The 19,133-nt window shown below is 42.7% G+C and overlaps 1 protein-coding gene across 1 annotated transcript in view; it reads right to left on the bottom strand.

Annotated features, from left to right (window-relative positions):
* Window positions 1-19,133, bottom strand: part of SPTBN2 (spectrin beta, non-erythrocytic 2) — a 189,061-nt gene that overhangs the window by 96,300 nt on the left and 73,628 nt on the right. Inside the window, exon 2 of the mRNA XM_073658463.1 lies at window positions 11,553-11,779. Within this exon, the coding sequence (XP_073514564.1) occupies window positions 11,553-11,712 (160 nt within the window). The 5' untranslated portion in view covers window positions 11,713-11,779. The remainder of the gene's footprint in view (window positions 1-11,552; window positions 11,780-19,133) is intronic.

Here is a 19,133-nt window from a genome sequence, read left to right as displayed (position 1 = left end):
CTATGTGGTGCCCATTATTCTGTATGGAGGACTATGTGGGGCCCATTATTCTGTATGGAGGACTATGTGGTACCCATAATACTGTATGGAGGACTATGTGGGACCATTATTCTGTATGGAGGAATATGTGGAGCCCATTATTCTGTATGGCGGACTATGTGGGGCCCATTATACTGTATGGAGGACTATGTGGGGCCCATTATACTGTATGGAGGACTATGTGGTGCCCATTATTCTGTATGGAGGACTATGTGGTGCCCATTATTCTGTATGGAGGACTATGTGGTGCCCATTATTCTGTATGGAGGACTATGTGGTGCCCATTATTCTGTATGGAGGACTATGTGGTGCCCATTATTCTGTATGGAGGACTATGTGGTGCCCATTATTCTGTATGGAGGACTATGTGGTGCCCATTATTCTGTATGGAGGACTATGTGGTGCCCATTATTCTGTATGGAGGACTATGTGGGGCCCATAATACTGTATGGACGACTATGTGGGGCCCATAATACTGTATGGAGGATTATACTGTCTGGTCTAAAATGAAAACTTTTTGAGTCCCCCCAGGTCACGCACTGTGCGCTACGAGGATTCGCTGATTTCTGAGATATTGTAGAATTGACAATAGATATCACTCCTGTAATGTAAGAAGTAAGTGAAATATTTGGCATTGTACAGGGTGGGCCATTTATATGGATACCACTAAATTAAATGGGAATGGTTGGTGATATCAACTTCCTGTTTGTGGCACGTTAGTATATGGGAGGGTGGAAACTTTTCCAGATGGGTGGTGACCATGGCAGCCATTTTGAAGTCGGCCTTATTGGATCCAACTTTATTTTTTTCAACGGGAAGAGGGTCATGTGACACATCAAACTTATTGAGAAGTTTCCCCCCTCCCATATACTAACGTGCCACAAACTGGAAGTTGATATCACCAACCATTACCATTTAATTTAGGTGTATCCATATAAATGGCCCACCCTGTACTATATCTATATTTCTTATCTGTGCATCATGAATCGTGTATGTGTTAAAGGGACCCACTGAGACTCTTTCACCCGGGGCCCACGAAAACCTGGAGCCCTCCTTGGTTGGGGGCACAATACTTGCTTTGCCCTAGGTGCTGGCAACCCATGTTATGCCACTGTCATTGGAGGTCCAACCGCTCGGCAGCTTCTTGAATGGAGAACATACCCCAATATGCTGCAAAAGAAGTTAAAGGAGTATTCTAAAGTTTGAAAGTTCTTCCTTATCCATGGGATAAGGAATAATTTCTCGATCGCTGGGAATCCAACCTCTGGGACCCCCAACAATCCCAAGAACAATCCCGTGTGAATGGAGCGGAGGTTGATCATGCGCAATGCGGCTTCATTTATTTTTACAGGAGTGCTCAAGACCATCCAAGTGGAGCCCTTGACTATCTCCTGTAATCCCATTAAAAATGAATGGAGCGGCAATGCGCAGGATTGTGCACCGCTTCATTCAAACCAGCCAAGGTTCTCGGGATTGATGGAGGTTCCATGGATAGGATTTGAGAATACCCCTTTAAGTAGAAGTAATTTCAGAGGGAGTATTGTATTCTATGAGAAGCTGCAGAGGCGAGGAGCAATGTGGCTGCGACATGATGGTAGATTATAGCAATGCTTCAGTACCCGGCATAGTACAAGAATAATGATGGCGCTAACATGGAGGAATTATATATAACAATGTTGAAGTGGTATAAAAATTGCTCAGACTTTGTCTTTTTCTAGGTTCTGAAAATAGCCGTATCTGCAGAAGCCTATATCTGGGGAATAGCTCCGTCAGCAGAAAATCCTCTGAAAATGAATACTGGTATTAAAACGTGGTTTATTTTGGAGCTTCTGAACTTTTCTATTAATATGCCGTATTTATGGAGCAGAATCTAGTATGCACCCGGGATTAGACAACAGGAAATCAAAAAGAAACGATTTTTTTCGAATTAACTAAATATTTCCCAAAAGGAAAGTTCAGGGGTTAATTTCTAAGGTAGTAGTGCCTCCTTTCTTTTTTTGGGCGGTAGAGGGAGTTAATAATACAAGTAATATAGTCTAGATTATAATGAAGAGGTTAAAGGGGTGATCCACTTAGTATATAATAGAAGGTATAAGGGGGATATATGTAACCTCTAAAAAATGGGGGGGGGGGTTTGTCATTGTTCTACACTAGCTTTACGAAGCAAAAAAATGTCACACATTATAAGGGGACGAGAAATTTATGCCCTAGTTTGTGCTTTTTTTTTTTTTTTGCCACTAACGCGACACTTCTAATAAGTGGGGTAAAGCTTAGTGAAAGGGGGCAGGCAACAAGTATACACATTTACTGTCATACGCTCATGGTGGATTTGGTGGATTCCCGACCGCCACGCCATTGATTCTCTATGGAGTTGCCGGAAAAAGCTGAGCAGCCCCATAGGGAGTGACGGTCAAGTATGTGCACTGCTGCTCCATTTGTATGGGGATAAAAGCTCCCCATTCTGCTGATTGATGGCGTGTCCCAGTGGTTGGACCACCACCGATCAACAAGTTATTACCAAACCTATGGACTATTCACACGTCTGATTTTTTCCTTGGAGTGGTCTGTGGCAAATATCAGAGATATGTCCAAGTGTCGGATCAAAATTGTCAATGGATTCGTCAAAAAATGGGACTGCACTCAGATGACATCCGACCGTGGTCCAATTTTCACGGACTGTCAGAATGGAGGAAGTGGAGAATTTTTTTTTAAAATTCTCCATGCATGAGAAAATCGGACAACACTCGTACCACACTCTAATTAAATTCCAATCAAAGTATTCTGATCAGAATAATCGGTCCGATTCTCTCATACGTGAAAAAAATCAGACGTGTGAATGAGTCCTAAGACACACAGAGTTTTAGCAAGATTTTTTCACTTGCTTAAAAGTGTTGTGACAAAGTCACTGGCAAAGTCCTGGAGGAGAAATTTGTATCACTGAGATTGTTAGCTTCAGTGATATGAACCTAGGAAAATGTTCCAGCGCACTAAGTGCTGAGAGGGGTTAATCGGCCTTGTTTAGGTCTAGGTTGAGTGAACAGCTGTAGTGGGTGGGAGGCTGTTCACCATATCTCCAACTGAAGGTGGAGTCTAGAGGATAAATACGCAGTCTCCTTGCTCATTCACTGTCGGATGTGTCTGGAGTTGGGAGCCCCAGAGCTGTGCTTGAGGTTAAGTAAAGTTGAACATTTTTTTCCCTAAGCGGGCGGATCACTGCAGCAACATGGACTGTGACATTTGTTTTTGTTTTGTTTTCCTGTTAGGTCACCATTGCCGCGTGTATTTTGCTAACCCTGTTCTGGTTTATGCTGGATCTCAATAAACCAGTGGAAATTTTAAAGAGACAGTGTTCCTGTGTCTACCTCTATGAATAGCTAAGCGAGCTGATCTACCACAGTGTGTTTTAGTACAAAGGGTCTGGCAACTTGCTTTCAGATATAGTGCTACCGTTCTACCTGTTGTTAATAAACATGTTTCTGAACCACCAACTTTTCAACCTCCTCTTGCTTTGCAATGCAAATAAAATCTTATTTAAGCTCATTTGTTTAATGTCTCCAAAACTCATACGCTGAAAACATGTTTGAACCATGGAGCAGACCTAGAAAAATGCTTTTCTACCTCTTTGGGGAAAGGGTAAAATGATAAAACTGCATGCTCTTTTCAAGTGGGATTTATAGTGTTACCATTGTGATGCACATGGTAAATTAATATCATCTACCAAAAGTAACAAAACTCCTATTACTTGGGATCAGGGAAAGTTATAAATCCTAAAACTCACCCAACTGCATGGTTCTGCTGTTTTCATCGCAAGTGTTGAAAGCATATCCCTAATATATGCAGGAACTGATCCTCCTGCTTGTTCACACTCTGCATTTTTGCAGCGTCTTTTCCACGTGTTATTGTTCTCCATGGAAAAAATACAAAAACGTTTTATAGTACCAGCAAAGTGGATGAGACTTCTGAAATCTCATGCTGCTTATTTTTTCCTTGCGGATTTGAACTATCACAGCATTTTTTTTTAATCCGCAGCGTTTCAGCGCTTTTTCTCCCATTGAAAGTAATATAAAAAAACGCATCAAAAATGTACATAATTTCAGCAGTGTTTTTCCTGACAACACTATAGTTTTTGCTGCAGAAAAATCTGCTGCAAATACTCAGTGTGTGCACATACTCTAACTTGTCCATCACTCTTTTGGTGTAGGTAGTTCCTCTTTAGCAGCATTCTGCCAGCACTAAAGGTGCTGGATCTTCCTTTCCATCAATTCCCAGCATGCATTGTGCCTATATTTGTCCTATGGCTTACATGTCCTGAGCTTAAAGCGAACCTGTCACTCAATTCATGCTGCCCAAATGACCGCTTGCATGAATCAGAGCTTGGAAGCATGATTGTACTCCAGTATCGTTTACTCTGAAACGCTCCGTGTAGTTAGAGGACTGTAAGGAGAACCTAGAGGAGCTCAATGAGGACTGGCCCCGCCCTCTGCTCCAAGTGACTGACAGGTCTCTCCCATGTGTGTACACAGGGAGAGATCTGTACACACATCATAGGAGAGACCTGTCAATCAACTAGAGCGGTGCGGGGAGAAGCCATACTATTGAGAAATTGGAGTTTACTCTTCTTTGCAGAGCTGATTTGATGGGTTATCTGACCTTCATTAAAAAAAGGAAAGAGCAGAAAATGCCTGGTGGATCGGCCAGAGACTGGAGAAGTTCTGATGTCTTTTTTTGCTACTTTTTATCATTTGGAGCTTCCTTTTTCTACAGCCGGGAAAACACTTTTAATGCAACGACATTGATTTTGGGCGGCCAGTCCTCCACTCCTGATGGCAGGAGATGGTGCCACTTTCTCGAGACTCCGTGCATTTACTAGACATTTATAATATCCTGTGGATATGCAAAAAAATGCCAGCAATAGCAATTTAAGGAGTTTTCTGGTTTTGGAAAACCTCTGTCCCACTGGCTGCAGTTTGTTTTAGCCTGCCCTCCCCAGCTCCAGCGCTGAGTCTCCGATTCTGCTCCCGATATTTGTTATTCTCTACAACGCTGAAGTCTAGTCGATAGTGCTGCAACCAATCAGGGAGCTCAGCAGTTCATGACATGAGCTGCTGAGCTCGCTGATTGGCTGCAGCACTCCCAATGTCTATTATTGTCTGCAGCACTGACGTTTCATCAATAGCGCTGCAGCCGATCAGGGAGCTCAGCAGTTCATGACATGAGCTGCTGAGCTCGCTGATTGGCTGCAGCACTCCCAATGTCTATTATTGTCTGCAGCACTGACGTTTCATCAATAGCGCTGCAGCCAATCAGGGAGCTCAGCAGTTCATGACATGAGCTGCTGAGCTCGCTGATTGGCTGCAGCACTCCCAATGTCTATTATTGTCTGCAGCACTGACGTTTCATCAATAGCGCTGCAGCCAATCAGTAAGCTCAGTAGTTAATGACATGAACTGCTGAGCTCACTGATTGGCTGCAGCACTGTCAATGTGATGTCAACGATGCAGACAGCGCCGGACCTGGGGAGGTTGAGTAAAACCATTCTTTACAGGAACGGTGGGTTTTTAAAACCAGAAAACCTTTTTAAAGGTAATTCATTATAACATGTAGAATACTGCGGGAGGTGGAGGTAACTATAAGAGGTGAAGAAGTTGTGGTCCACATTCAGTCATAGAATCTATGAGAGCCCAAAAGATTCCTCCTATAAACCTCAGAAATCCCAGCCAGATACTCTTGCATCCTCACTGTGTGGCCATTAATAAAATAGACAGAAAATTGATAGTTTAGAAGAAAGTAGATGTATTTCTTTGCAATATTCTTCTTACAAAGGTTCCGTGACGTGACCGCGTTATCATGGTCTTAGAATGTCGCACATCCTGAATGTGGGTTTATGTGGCCTAATAAGGAAGCAATGTTTTGGTAATAACACGTTAAACATTACATTGTGGGGAATGTTGGTAAAGAACAGGGTGCGATTTGAATAGATCTCCATGGAAACATTGCAGGATTTTGACAAAGAAGAGTTCTATTATTGGAATACTTAGCAAACACATTTTAATTAATCTGTGAAATCAGCCAGCGCACGTGCAACCCGGACCTGGTGGGTAATTTTAACTCTTCATTTTACTTTAAAACTAAAAGAAAATCAAACACCTGCTGTTTTCATCTTCTGCTTTACACAAAAGGCAACATTAAATGACCATGTATGGTGGTAAGGCTCAGTAAGAAGCACCTCCTGAAAATGGACAGTCAACTCAGAACACTTTTGCAAAGATGTGTGTGTATATACAGTACAGACCAAAAGTTTGGACACACCTTCTCATTTAAAGATTTTTCTGTATTTTCATGACTATGAAAATTGTACATTCACACTGAAGGCATCAAAACTATGAATTAACACATGTGGAATTATATACTTAACAAAAAAGTGTGAAACAACTGAAAATATGTCTTATATTCTAGGTTCTTCAAAGTAGCCACCTTTTGCTTTGATGACTGCTTTGCACACTCTTGGCATTCTCTTGATGAGCTTCAAGAGGTAGTCACCGGAAATGGTTTTCACTTCACAGGTGTGCCCTGTCAGGTTTAATAAGTGGGATTTCTTGCCTTATAAATGGGGTTGGGACCATCAGTTGTGTTGTGCAGAAGTCTGGTGGATACACAGCTGATAGTCCTACTGAATAGACTGTTAGAATTTGTATTATGGCAAGAAAAAAGCAGCTAAGTAAAGAAAAACGAGTGGCCATCATTATTTTAAGAAATGAAGGTCAGTCAGTGCGAAAAATTGGGAAAACTTTGAACGTGTCCCCAAGTGCAGTTGCAAAAACCATCAAGCGCTACAAAGAAACTGGCTCACATGAGGACCGCCCCAGGAAAGGAAGACCAAGAGTCACCTCTGCTTCTGAGGATGTTTATCCGAGTCACCAGCCTCAGAAATGGCAGGTTAACAGCAGCTCAGATTAGAGACCAGGTCAGTGCCACAAAGAGTTCTAGCAGCAGACACATCTCTACAACAACTGTTAAGAGAAGACTTTGTGCAGCAGTCCTTCATGGTAAATAGCTGCTAGGAAACCACTGCTAAGGACAGGCAACAAGCAGAAGGGACTTGTTTGGGCTAAAGAACACAAGGAATGGACATTAGACCAGTGGAAATCTGTGCTTTGGTCTGATGAGTCCAAATTTGAGATCTTTGGTTCCAACCACCGTGTCTTTGTGCGACGCAGAAAAGGTGAACGGATGGACTCTACATGCCTGGTTCCCACCGTGAAGCATGGAGGAGGAGGTGTGATGGTGTGGGGGTGCTTTGCTGGTGACACTGTTGGGGATTTATTCAAAATTGAAGGCATACTGGACCAGCATGGCTACCACAGCATCTTGCAGCGGCATGCTATTCCATCCGGTTTGCGTGTAGTTGGACCATCATTTATTTTTCAACAGGACAATGACCCCAAACACACCTCCAGGCTGTGTAAGGGCTATTTGACCAAGAAGGAGAGTGATGGGGTGCTACGCCAGATGACCTGGCCTCCACAGTCACCAGACCTGAACCCAATTGAGATGGTTTGGGGTGAGCTGGACCGCAGAGTGAAGGAAAAAGGGCCAACAAGTGCTAAGCATCTCTGGGAACTCCTTCAAGATTGTTGGAAGACCATTTCCGGTGACTACCTCTTGAAGCTCATCAAGAGAATGCCAAGAGTATGCAAAGCAATCATCAAAGCAAAAGGTGGCTACTTTGAAGAACCTAGAATATAAGACATATTTTCAGTTGTTTCACACTTTTTTGTTAAGTATATAATTCCACATGTGTTAATTCATAGTTTTGATGCCTTCAGTGTGAATGTACAATTTTCATAGTCATGAAAATACAGAAAAATCTTTAAATGAGAAGGTGTGTCCAAACTTTTGGTCTGTACTGTATATATATATATATATATATATATATATATATATATATATATATATAGCATGTCCATCCACCACAACTTTGATGTAATGTTCTTAAAACAAGTCAAAATGAGTCTCAGTATTGTGTGTGGCCTCCACGTGCCTGTATGACCTCCCTACAATGCCTGGGCATGCTCCTGATGAAGTTGCAGATGGTCTCCTGTGGGATCTCCTCCCAGACCTGGACTAAAGCATCCGCCAACTCCTGGACAGTCTGTGGTGCAACGTGACGCTGGTGGATGGAGCGAGACATGATGTCCCAGATGTGCTCAATCGGATTCAGGTCTGGGGAACGGGCGGGCCAGTCCATAGCTTCAATGCCTTCATCTTGCAGGAACTTCTGACACACTCCAGCCACATGAGGTCTGGCATTGTCCTGCATTAGGAGGAACCCAGGGCCAACCTCACCAGTATATGGTCTCACAAGGGGTCTGAGGATCTCATCTTGGTACCTAATGGCAGTCAGGCTACCTTTGGAGAGCACATGGAGGGCTGTGTGGCCTTCCAAAGAAATGCCACCCCACACCATTACTGACCCACTGCCAAACCGGTCATGCTGAAGGATGTTGCAGGCAGCAGATCACTCTCCACGGCGTCTCCAGACTCTGTCACGTCTGTCACATGTGCTCAGTGTGAACCTGCTTTCATCTGTGAAGAGCACAGAGCGCCAGTGGCGACTTTGCCAATCCTGGTGTTCAGTGGCAAATGCCAAGCGTCCTGCATGGTGTTGGGCTGTGAGCACAACCCCCATCTGTGGCCGTCGGGCTCTCATACCACCCTCATGGAGTCGGTTTCTAACCGTTTGTGCAGACACATGCACATTTGTGGCCTGCTGGAGGTCATTTTGCAGGGCTCTGGCAGTGCTCCTCCTGTTCCTCCTTGCACAAAAGAGGAGGTAACGGTCCTGCTGCTGGGTTGTTGCCCTCCTATGGCTCCCTCCACATCTCCTGGTATCTGCTCCATGCTCTGGACACTGTGCTGACAGACACTGCTACCCTTCTTGCCACAGCTCGCACTGATGTGCCATCCTGGATGAACTGCACTACCTGAGCAACTTCTGTGGGTTGTACTGTAGACACCGCCTCATGCTACTGTACCTCTAGGGGAGAAAGCAATGGCAAAATGAAAAAGTGACCAAAACAACAGCCAAAAAGGATGAGAACAGAGAAATGGTCTGTGGTCACCACCTGCAGAACCGCGCCTTTATAAGAGGTATCTTGCTAATTGCCGATCATTTCTACCAGTTGTTTGTTCCATTTGTACAACAGCAGGAGAAATTGATTCACAATCAGTGTTGCTTCATAACTGGACTGGTAGATTTCACAGAAGTGTTATTGACTTGGAATTACATTGTGTTGTCTAAGTGTTCCCTTTATTTTTTTGAGCAGTGTATATAATCACAAATCTGGCAATTCTCAAACTAATCACTAAGACTTATACTAGACTCACACACTTCCTGTTCTCTCCAGAACACTTTTCAGCAGTCTCATTACCATCACAGACATGACCACAATATATACAGTAGATAACACAGAATGCCCCTTTCACAAAAGTTGATGTCATAGCTCACCTCCTCCCACTTCATTCACAAAGCCCCTTGTACTGTTGAGAGCATGTTCATTAAAAACTTCAATAATATTCTATTGCTGCTAATGTTTATGTGCCCAGCAGCAAGTAAGGGTCCAATATTAGTGAAATTTGTAAGATTTTTTTTAAATATATTTCATATTTATATTACAATCATATTCATAGTTTTCACATATATTGTAGCATAGCTGGGAAGGACAGGGTTAAATCCAAGCTCTGCAGTGTCTTGATTAGATGCACATGCAGAGTTTCTCTAAGAAGCAGGAAGTAGCTTCATGGATTGGCAGTCTCCTGAGGAAGTGTTAGTCTGCTGGATGTTGAGCAGACTCTGAATGGAGTGAGTGAGGAGTCAGTCAGTCTGCTGGATGTAGCAGAGGCAAATTTGTTAACTGGTGAATGGACAGACCATGGGCACCAGACTGGATGTGTCTTGGAGCTGAAGAAAGAACAGAATCCCTCTCTGAGAACCGCAAGTATCACTGGTTTCTATGGACAATGGCTGTTTTGTTTGACTGGGCTGGGACTAGCTCAGCCATGTATGAGTAGTCAGGGTCTTCTCTGTTTAGTTAGAGTCTGGACAAGGCTAGGGATTTATGTTTATGAGTTTGTTTTGGCGCTGTAAAACCTGTGGAAAGCAATAAAAACGTCACTTGTTTGGATCATTTCCTGTGTGAACGCTACCCAAGGCTTAACGCCCACCAGAGTGAGTGAATCCCTACAGTATATATATATTCCTATTTGGTTATGAAAAATTAAAAGAAAACATTATCAGCATTTATTAAAAAAATATACCTTTAACATAACCTGATTTAAGGAATAAGTCTTTTCTAATGACTCAATCAGCTTTTTTTTTATCTACCTTTTGAGGCATGCAGGATGGAGAAGGGGGCTGGTTTAGCTACTTAACTGAGCCAGTTAGCCAGCCTCTTTGCCAACAGTCCCGATTCTGCCAGGACTGTCCTATATGCAAACAGCAAAGGTGTAAGGCATTGCAGAACAATACTGAAAAGTGCCATTTTGCAGTGGTACTGGGTGTTTGGGGGCATTCTTAGGATATCTGGGGAGTAGGGCTTAAATATCTAAAATTTTACAAATGTTGGTAAAACATGTTGGATTTCAACGTGCGTGTATGTGTGACCCTAGCCTAAAGGAGATAAACCACTGCCAGAGGTATCTGGCCACTGCTTGCTTCCCTCGCCCCATTAAGAACATGTGCGTTCGGCCAAGCCAAGGGGAGGGCCAAATGGTGCAGCTGTCCTCATGCTGCCGAAACTCCATGTACTGCTGCAAGATTTTGTTTCACAATCTGCAAGTGGGCAGAGTTTTGGGCATGAGGCCACCTCAACACTGAGTACCCCAAGTGTGTATAAAGGGGATCAAAAGAGCCATCTGACATGTCTGACCATTGTTAGAAAATATCACTTTTTTGGCATCCCATCAAGAACTTGAATTCTCTACACGGCACAAGAATTCTCTACACGTGCGCTCATCAGCATGGAGCTGAAGGAAGCAGAAGGCATTGTGGAATATATGGTACATCTATCGTCTCAGTTATAGCAAGTTGATGTTAACTCTGACAGTGACACTGTCAGTTTGAATCAATGTTCTGCACAGAACGGTCGGCCTGATCACAAATGACTAAAAACAATCATTTTTTGACCGTATTTTAATTTAAAAAAACATGTCAAGTCTGTCAGTCAAATGTATTTTTAAATGTATTTACTACCAAGTTACCATATGTTCCTATGCTGATTTAAATATATATATATATTTATATATAAAGAATATATTTAGTTTCATACATATATTAGGCATATCTACTTTTCTTTCTTGCTGTGAAACAAATTTGAAGGTGAGCTCACACATTGTAGTCAATCTGCAAATACTTGTATTTTTTTTTTTGGGATCTTCCCAAAAATTGTTGCAAAAACCTTGGATCGAGTTCGTCGTGATCTCACCCTTTTGACTGTGCATTATTCCTTGCTTACCTGCGAGTGCTTTAATTCTAGATCGTTCAAACAGACGTGCCGAGCTATTTTCATTGTCCCAGTCATCGTCATTGGCCAGATCCCATCTGTTATTAATATCATTATATTGTTGTTGAATTTCCAAGCTGTCGTAATCCGTTGGTGAAAGTGGGCTACTCATGATTGCAGCGGTGATATCAAAGGAGACTTCAAAACGAATGACTTTCACTCAAAACTGAGCCATCAGCCTAGGAAAAAAAGAACAAACATGGTGAGCATGGACTCCTGTTTAATCCCAAGAACTCTTCTTGCACACTGAAATACACAGAGTATCACTACCAGACTATTCTTTCCTTCTTCGAGGTTGTGGGTACGTTTAGAGCAGCGAGCCACAAACTTGTTACACTTTAGATTTAAATATCCAAAAAAAAGTGCAATGTCAAAAATGACAGATGAAATAACAAAGAGGCGTACACACAAGGCAAAAACAGTACAAAAATAAATGGGTTCAATACATGGGTGAAATCTATGAGACCTTCCGGTGGAGGAGATCGTTACGGAAATTTGGACAGATCTGCAATGCATGTTGTATCTCCTGGGTCTTACCATGAGTTTTGGATGAGATATTATAAAGGATTTCATTCACACCCCATCCTCTTAGTCAGGTGAGAAAAGAATGGCTAATATTAATGCAATGGAGAGATGGATTGCAGGGCATCAGCCTAGTGGAATAATTTCACTGTCACATATCCGAGAATATTTTCACCATCCTAGATAATTTCTGTGGTTTCCCAAAGTCAAAAATTTTGGTGCTTGAAGTAATTTTATCCTTTGATCAAAGATATATCCATGGATAGCGTTGATATCAGATTATTATCAATATGGTATGGAAATATTGCATTTCCATTGCGATGTGATGTCCCTGGTATGCTGGAGACGTCCTGTCTACCTTAGGGGCCATTATCTTTTCCCCCATATTTTAGCAACTCTTTGCTAGCGAGAAAATATACAGAGAATGTTTGTTCTTGGTGAAACTGTCGGCTCCCTGCTAATTTAATTACCTACTCACAGTCAGTACAGGCTGCCAGCTGTCCAGTGATATCGGATTTTTATTCATCTAATCCATAACACAATCCTTAACAAGGCCTAAGAAGCACAATCCGCAGACTATACGTTTAGCAGTAAAAATAGTTTTGAAAACGTCAAACGCGGTGAACCTGAGTAAGCTTAAAATACGGATTTGGAATTAGAAGTGTTTTTTTTGCAATTATTGCTGCAGGTTTATAGAAAGTTTAAATAGTCAGACTCCTGTTTTCTGATATTTCAGTGACAGATCAGGCAGCAAACTTTACGTTTAGGAAATGGTCGTTTAGGCACTCAGACCTCAAATTTATTCCATTGTTCATTATTTCATGCTTATTCCAACTGTTCCTGCTTTGTAACTATTGTACAAGAACACATAATATTGGATTATACATGGAAAACGATCACGGGCTTTAATGTTTATATAAAAGTTACTAATTAAAATATTATCAACCATTAACTGGGCACACTGTCATTAAGGAAGGTATGAAACTCATCTCTTTTTCTAGAGGCCATTGAGAGAAGGACGTTGTTTGCCCTTTAGCCTCTAGTCTGCTACTCCCACAAGTCCTATCATCCGCGCTGCCTCCTATGGTCATAATAGTTGTGCCAAAGCAACGGCGGAAGACTGGAGTGCTAATGCGACTTTGCTCGTACATACAGAATAGAAGGTGAGAGACTGAGGATAATACACTGACCTTCATGTATCACAAAAATAATCTACTGTCATTTCTGTTTCAGAAGTTGATATCTCACAAGGACTTGCGTATCAATTATATACACTGTGTTCCAAATTATTATGCAAATAATATTTTCTCAGATTTTCCCAAATTACCTATATGAATTGCAGTCATTGTAATTTTCCAGTCAAATAACTATTAGAGTACAATTGAAAGGTTTTTGTACAAACTGCCTATGATAACAGGATATTTTTTAAAAACTAAAAAACTCAAACTGCACTCAAAATGCATGTTCCAAATTATTATGCACAGCAGAGTTTTCAACCTTTTCATTTTAATAAAGAACCAAAAAATGGTCATTTTTGAAATTATAAGCATTAGCAGAGACGGGGCATTATCATGCATGAAAATGATCTTGCTGCGGAATGCACGGTTCTTCTTCATGAACCATGGCAGGAAGTGCTGTTTGAGAAACTCAACATACATTATGGAGTTCATCTTTACCCCTTCAGGGATCCTAAAAGGGCCGACAATCTCTCTCCCCATGATTCCAGCCCAAAACATTACTCCACCTCCTCCTTGTTAGCGCCGTAGCCGTGTTTGCATGGGGTGTCCATCAACCAGCCATCCTCCACTCCATCCATCTAGACCATCGAGATCATTTCATGCATGATAATGCCCCGTCTCATGCTGCACATAACACATCTGCATCTCTGGCTGCTGTGGGCATAAAAGGGGACAAACTTATGGTGTGGCACCCATGCTCCCCTGACCTCAACCCCATTGAGAACCTCTGGAGCATCATCAAAAGGAGTGTCTATGATGGCGGGAGGCAGTTCACATCTAAGCAACAGCTCTGGGAGGGTATTCTGTCCTCATGCAAAACAATTAAAGCAGAAACCATCCAAAACCTGACAAATTCAATGGACGAGAGAGTTCAGAAGCTCCTTTCGAACAAGCGGTCCTATGTGCAAATGTAACATCACCTAGAATAAAGTTTTGAGTTGAAAACCGTTTGATTTCAGTTTGTAATAACCTGCTAATGCTTATAATTTCAAAAATGACCATTTTTTTGTTCTTTATTAAAATGAAAAGGTTGAAAACTCTGCTGTGCATAATAATTTGGAACATGCATTTTGAGTGCAGTTTGAGTTTTTTATTTTTTTTTTAAATATACTGTTATCATAGGCAGTTTGTACAAAAACCTTTCAATTGTACTCTAATAGTTATTTGACTGGAAAATTACAATGACTGCAATTCATATAGGTAATTTGGGAAAATCTGAGAAAATATTATTTGCATAATAATTTGGAACACAGTGTAGCTTAAAAGTCAGATCAATGGGGGTCCCTTGGCTAACGATACCAAGAACTGGGGTGGCTCGCTCCATTCTTAATAGAGATTTAGAGGTATATGAGAGGTCATATTTTATAAGAACGGATGTTTCATTTAACTTGGTAGAAAGGATCAATGATCGTCCCTTTTAATCTAGTTGATAGCTCATAAAAACTTGATTATTCAACACTTTTGACTCCCTCTTCTGCCCTCCACTGCCCCCTCCGACCTCACTTATCTCTGCTGAGGACTTTTCCACACATTTCAAAAACAAGATCCACTAAACAAGGTAAGTCGCTATTGTTCAACCACCACAACCCCTTTGTTTACCAGTCCAATGCCCTTCCCCCATAACCTCCCTCTCCAACATCACTGAAGGAGACCTTACTCATCTCCTCTCCAAATCACACCTCACCACTTGTGCACTCGACCCCATCCCATCCCACCCCCTCCCCAACCTCACGCCCCACACTCATCTCATCCCTAACCCATCTCTTCAACCTATCACTAACTTCTGGTACCTTCCCCTCTGCTTTCAAACATGCCACAATCATGCCCATCCTCAAAAAGCCATCCCTCGACCCAACCGCTTTGTCCAGCTACCGTCCCATATCGCTGCTCCCATTTGCCTCCAAACTCCTTGAGCAACACGTTCACGCTGAACTTTCCTCTCACCTCTTATCTAACTCTCTCTTCAACAACCGACAATCTGGCTTCCATGTATACCTTTCCACTGAAACTGCCCTTACCAAAATTACTAATGACTTACTTACAGCCAAAGCTAACACACAATTCTCTATACTCCTCTTTCTTGACCTGTCTTCTCCCTTCGACACAGTTGACCACTGCCTTTTACTACAGATCATCTCTTCCTTTGGTGTCAAAGACCTTGCCCTATCCTGGATCTCCTCATACCTTTCCAACCGCACATTTAGCGTCTCCCACTCCCACACTACCTTCTCATCCCACCCCCTCTCTGTTGGAGTCCCTCAAGGCTCCGTCCTAGGACCCCTACTCTTCTCAATCTATACCCTTGGCCTGGGACAGCTCATAAAGTCCCGTGGCAGTCCAGTCCAGAATCCCAGCATGTCTATCAGCCATATCCTTCTTCTTCTCCTCTCGCTTCCTCAAGCTCAATGTGGACAAATCTGAACTGATCATCTTTCCTCCATCTCACATATCTTCCCCACCTGATCTTTCTATCACAATAAATTACATCACGCTTTCGTCTGCACCTGAAATCCACTGTCTCGGAGTAACCCTTGACTCTGCCCTGGCCTTCAAACCCCACATCCAAGCTCTCGCCACCTCCTGTCACCTCCAGCTCAAAAATATTTCCAGAATCTGTCCTTTCCTTAACCCTCAATCTACTAAACTGCTTGTGCATGCCCTCATCATTTCTCGCCTTGACTACAGCAACATCCTCCTCTGTGGCCTACCTGCTAACACTCTCACACCCCTCCAGTCCATCCTTAACTCTGCTGCCCGACCAGTTCATCTCTCTCCTTGCTACTCCTCTGCTGCTCCCCTTTACAGATCCCTTCACTGGCTCCCAATTCCCCAGCATATCCAATTCTAACACTGACCTACAAAGCCATCCATAACCTTTCTCCTCCGTACATCTCTGTACTAATCTCCCTATATCTTCCCTCACGTAATCTCCGGTCCTCCCAAGACCTTCTTCTCTCCTCTACACTTATTCGTTCCTCACCCAATTGCCTTCAAGACGTCTCCCGCATATCCCCCATCCTCTGGAATTCTGTGCCTCAACACGTCCGATTAGCCTCCACATTTGGATCCTTCAGACAGAACCTGAAAACCCATTTCTTCAAACAAGCTTACAACCTTCAATGACCACGGTGCCTCCTCACCACCACTGGAGCTACTGCAAAACCCCAACTTACTGTCTCCTTACCCATCATCCGTTAGACTGTAATCCAGCAAGGGCAGGGTCCTCTTCCCTCCCAGTTTGTTTACAGTAAGTGATATCTGTATTTTGTATGTAACCCCTTCTCATGTGCAGCACCATGGAATCAATGATGCTATATAAATAAATAATAATATTTTTGCTTGCCCTATTCCACCTGTTCCAAAAACAGAGAGTTTTCCACAACCCCTTCTAAATTACTATACTTCCCCATGTAAATTAAAAAACAGCCTGTACTCACCTCCAGGGCTGGCGCCATTCCTGTGATGTTGACAACGGGTTGTCCGGGGCTCGCGTGATGAGCCTTGCCGCCAATCAGTGGCCACTAATGGGTCACTTGACTCTCACTTTTTTTCGGATGTAACTGACATCTGGAGGAAGAAAGAGAACAGCAGCAGTTCTCACTTCTTCCGGATGTCAATTTCGTCCAAAGGAAGTCAGAGTGAAGTGGCCACTTATTGGCTGCAGGGCTCATGTAACATAAAAATGTCACGCAAGCTCCAGCGCTGACATTGCTGGAATGATGTCAACATCATAGGCAAGTACAGACTGTTTTTAATTTACATAGGGGAATATAGTAATTGAGAAGGGGTTGTCCGAGTAGTGGATAACCCCTTTAATGAAACCACGTTGGCATCAGGACCCTTTTAGGGTAAGTTCCCATGTAGCATTTCTGCTGTAGACCTCCTGTTGCAGCAATATTGGAAAACATTGCAAAATAGGTGACCGACTATGGAGGTGACTGACTCCCTTTACTAACATAAGTAGGAGTTGAACTGTACATCACCTACCGAATTGCAAAAAATGAAACACACAAAGCCATCCACAGTATAAATAGACATGCTGAGGATTTTCACATATTTTTTTCCAGTGTGTGCATGAGATTTCTTAAATTGTCATGCACAATGCTAGTAATGTTAAACGCAGTACTGTAAAAACTGTAAAATTCACTGTATTTTCACAACATGGGAGAGTGCCCTTAAGGATGAATTTTCAAGTTGCAAATTTTGTTGCAAAAATTTATATGAATGAAAATCTTACTCATTCAATAGAATGAGTATGTTTCAGATGATTGAAAAAGTTGCAGAACTTTCCACAACAAGCTCAGCGCCTAGTGAATTCTCTAAAGATATAACAAAAGTGTCATATAACACATGGATGTATGTTGCCATTCATTCCTTGATTACACCTAACCTCATTATCACCTGATGAAGCCACCAGGTGAAACGTGCATCAGGGTTTGAGGTTGTGGTTTTAGCACACAGTGGTAGCAAATCGCATAGGTGATTTTTTTTAATTATGCTGTTATTGTTTTCATTATTCATTGAAATACATTCATCAGTGCCTATAATATTTAATGCAGTGACCGTTACTTTGTACTTTTGTGTTTTTACTAACTACCACTTGTTGTTATTTTTAGTGTTTTTAACTATTTTTTTTACACTGTGTATTTTTTTTTACCATGTAAAATTAGTAAAGTATCTGTTATGTGATTCATGTTACGCACACCTATGAAAAAGGGATATGTAGTGTTGAATCTGTTAGTTTAATTCTGTAGTTTGGGCTCAAAATCTCAAGGAGTGCTTTTTAATTTCCGTCTACCTTTTAGACCACTGCTTTTATTTATTTGACTTTATAATGCTCCATTACATAAAAAATTACAATATTTTACTTTACAGAGTTGACAAAGGAAATTTGGAACTTAAACATCATTATTTTGTTTATTTTGTGGATTTAATGGGGGGGGGGTCTCTAAAATCAGTTTGCGTGTCTGCGCTTACACACTGACACTGGAGGCGTGCAAAGTTTCAGCAGGGGCTCACTCACAATGACTGACACTGGAGGCGTGCATAGTGTCAGCACGGGCGCACTCACAATGACTGGCACTGGAGGCGTGCATAGTGTCAGCACGGGCGCACTCACAATAACTGACACTAGAGGCGTGCATAGTGTCACCGTGGGCGCACTCACAATGACTGACACTGGAGGAGTGCATAGTGTCAGCACGGGCGCACTCACAATGACTGGCACTGGAGGCGTGCATAGTGTCAGCACGGGCGCACTCACAATGACTGACACTGGAGGCGTGCATAGTGTCAGCGTGGGCGCACTCACAATGGCTGACACTGGAGGCGTGCATAGTGTCAGCGCGGGTGCACTCACAATGAATGACACTGGAGGCGTGCATAGTGTCAGCGTGGGCGCACTCACAATGACTGACACTGGAGGCGTGCATAGTGTCAGCGTGGGCGCACTCAGAATGACTGACACTGGAGGCGTGCATAGTGTCAGCGTGGGCGCACTCACAATGGCTGACACTGGAGGCGTGCATAGTGTCAGCACGGGCGCACTCACAATGACTGACACTGGAGGAGTGTATAGTGTCAGCGCGGGCGCACTCACTGACTCCTAGTTCCTGCCTGTCTTTAGCATCTGCTCGAGCGGAATCAGTAAGGTAGAGGGGTGTTCAAGTGAGCAGACAGCGTGCGCTTGTGACAATGCCCTCTCCTTCTCACTAAAGACACTTCAGGGTGCATCGAGCGGCGGCTGCAGACAGGCAATCACAAAGCGTCAAAC

This window comes from Phyllobates terribilis, unplaced genomic scaffold, assembly GCF_046119375.1.
Source record: "Phyllobates terribilis strain yellow unplaced genomic scaffold, ASM4611937v1 Scaffold_13__5_contigs__length_258822181, whole genome shotgun sequence".
Lineage (NCBI taxonomy): Eukaryota > Metazoa > Chordata > Amphibia > Anura > Dendrobatidae > Phyllobates > Phyllobates terribilis.
This window is presented reverse-complemented; position numbering and strand designations above follow the sequence as displayed.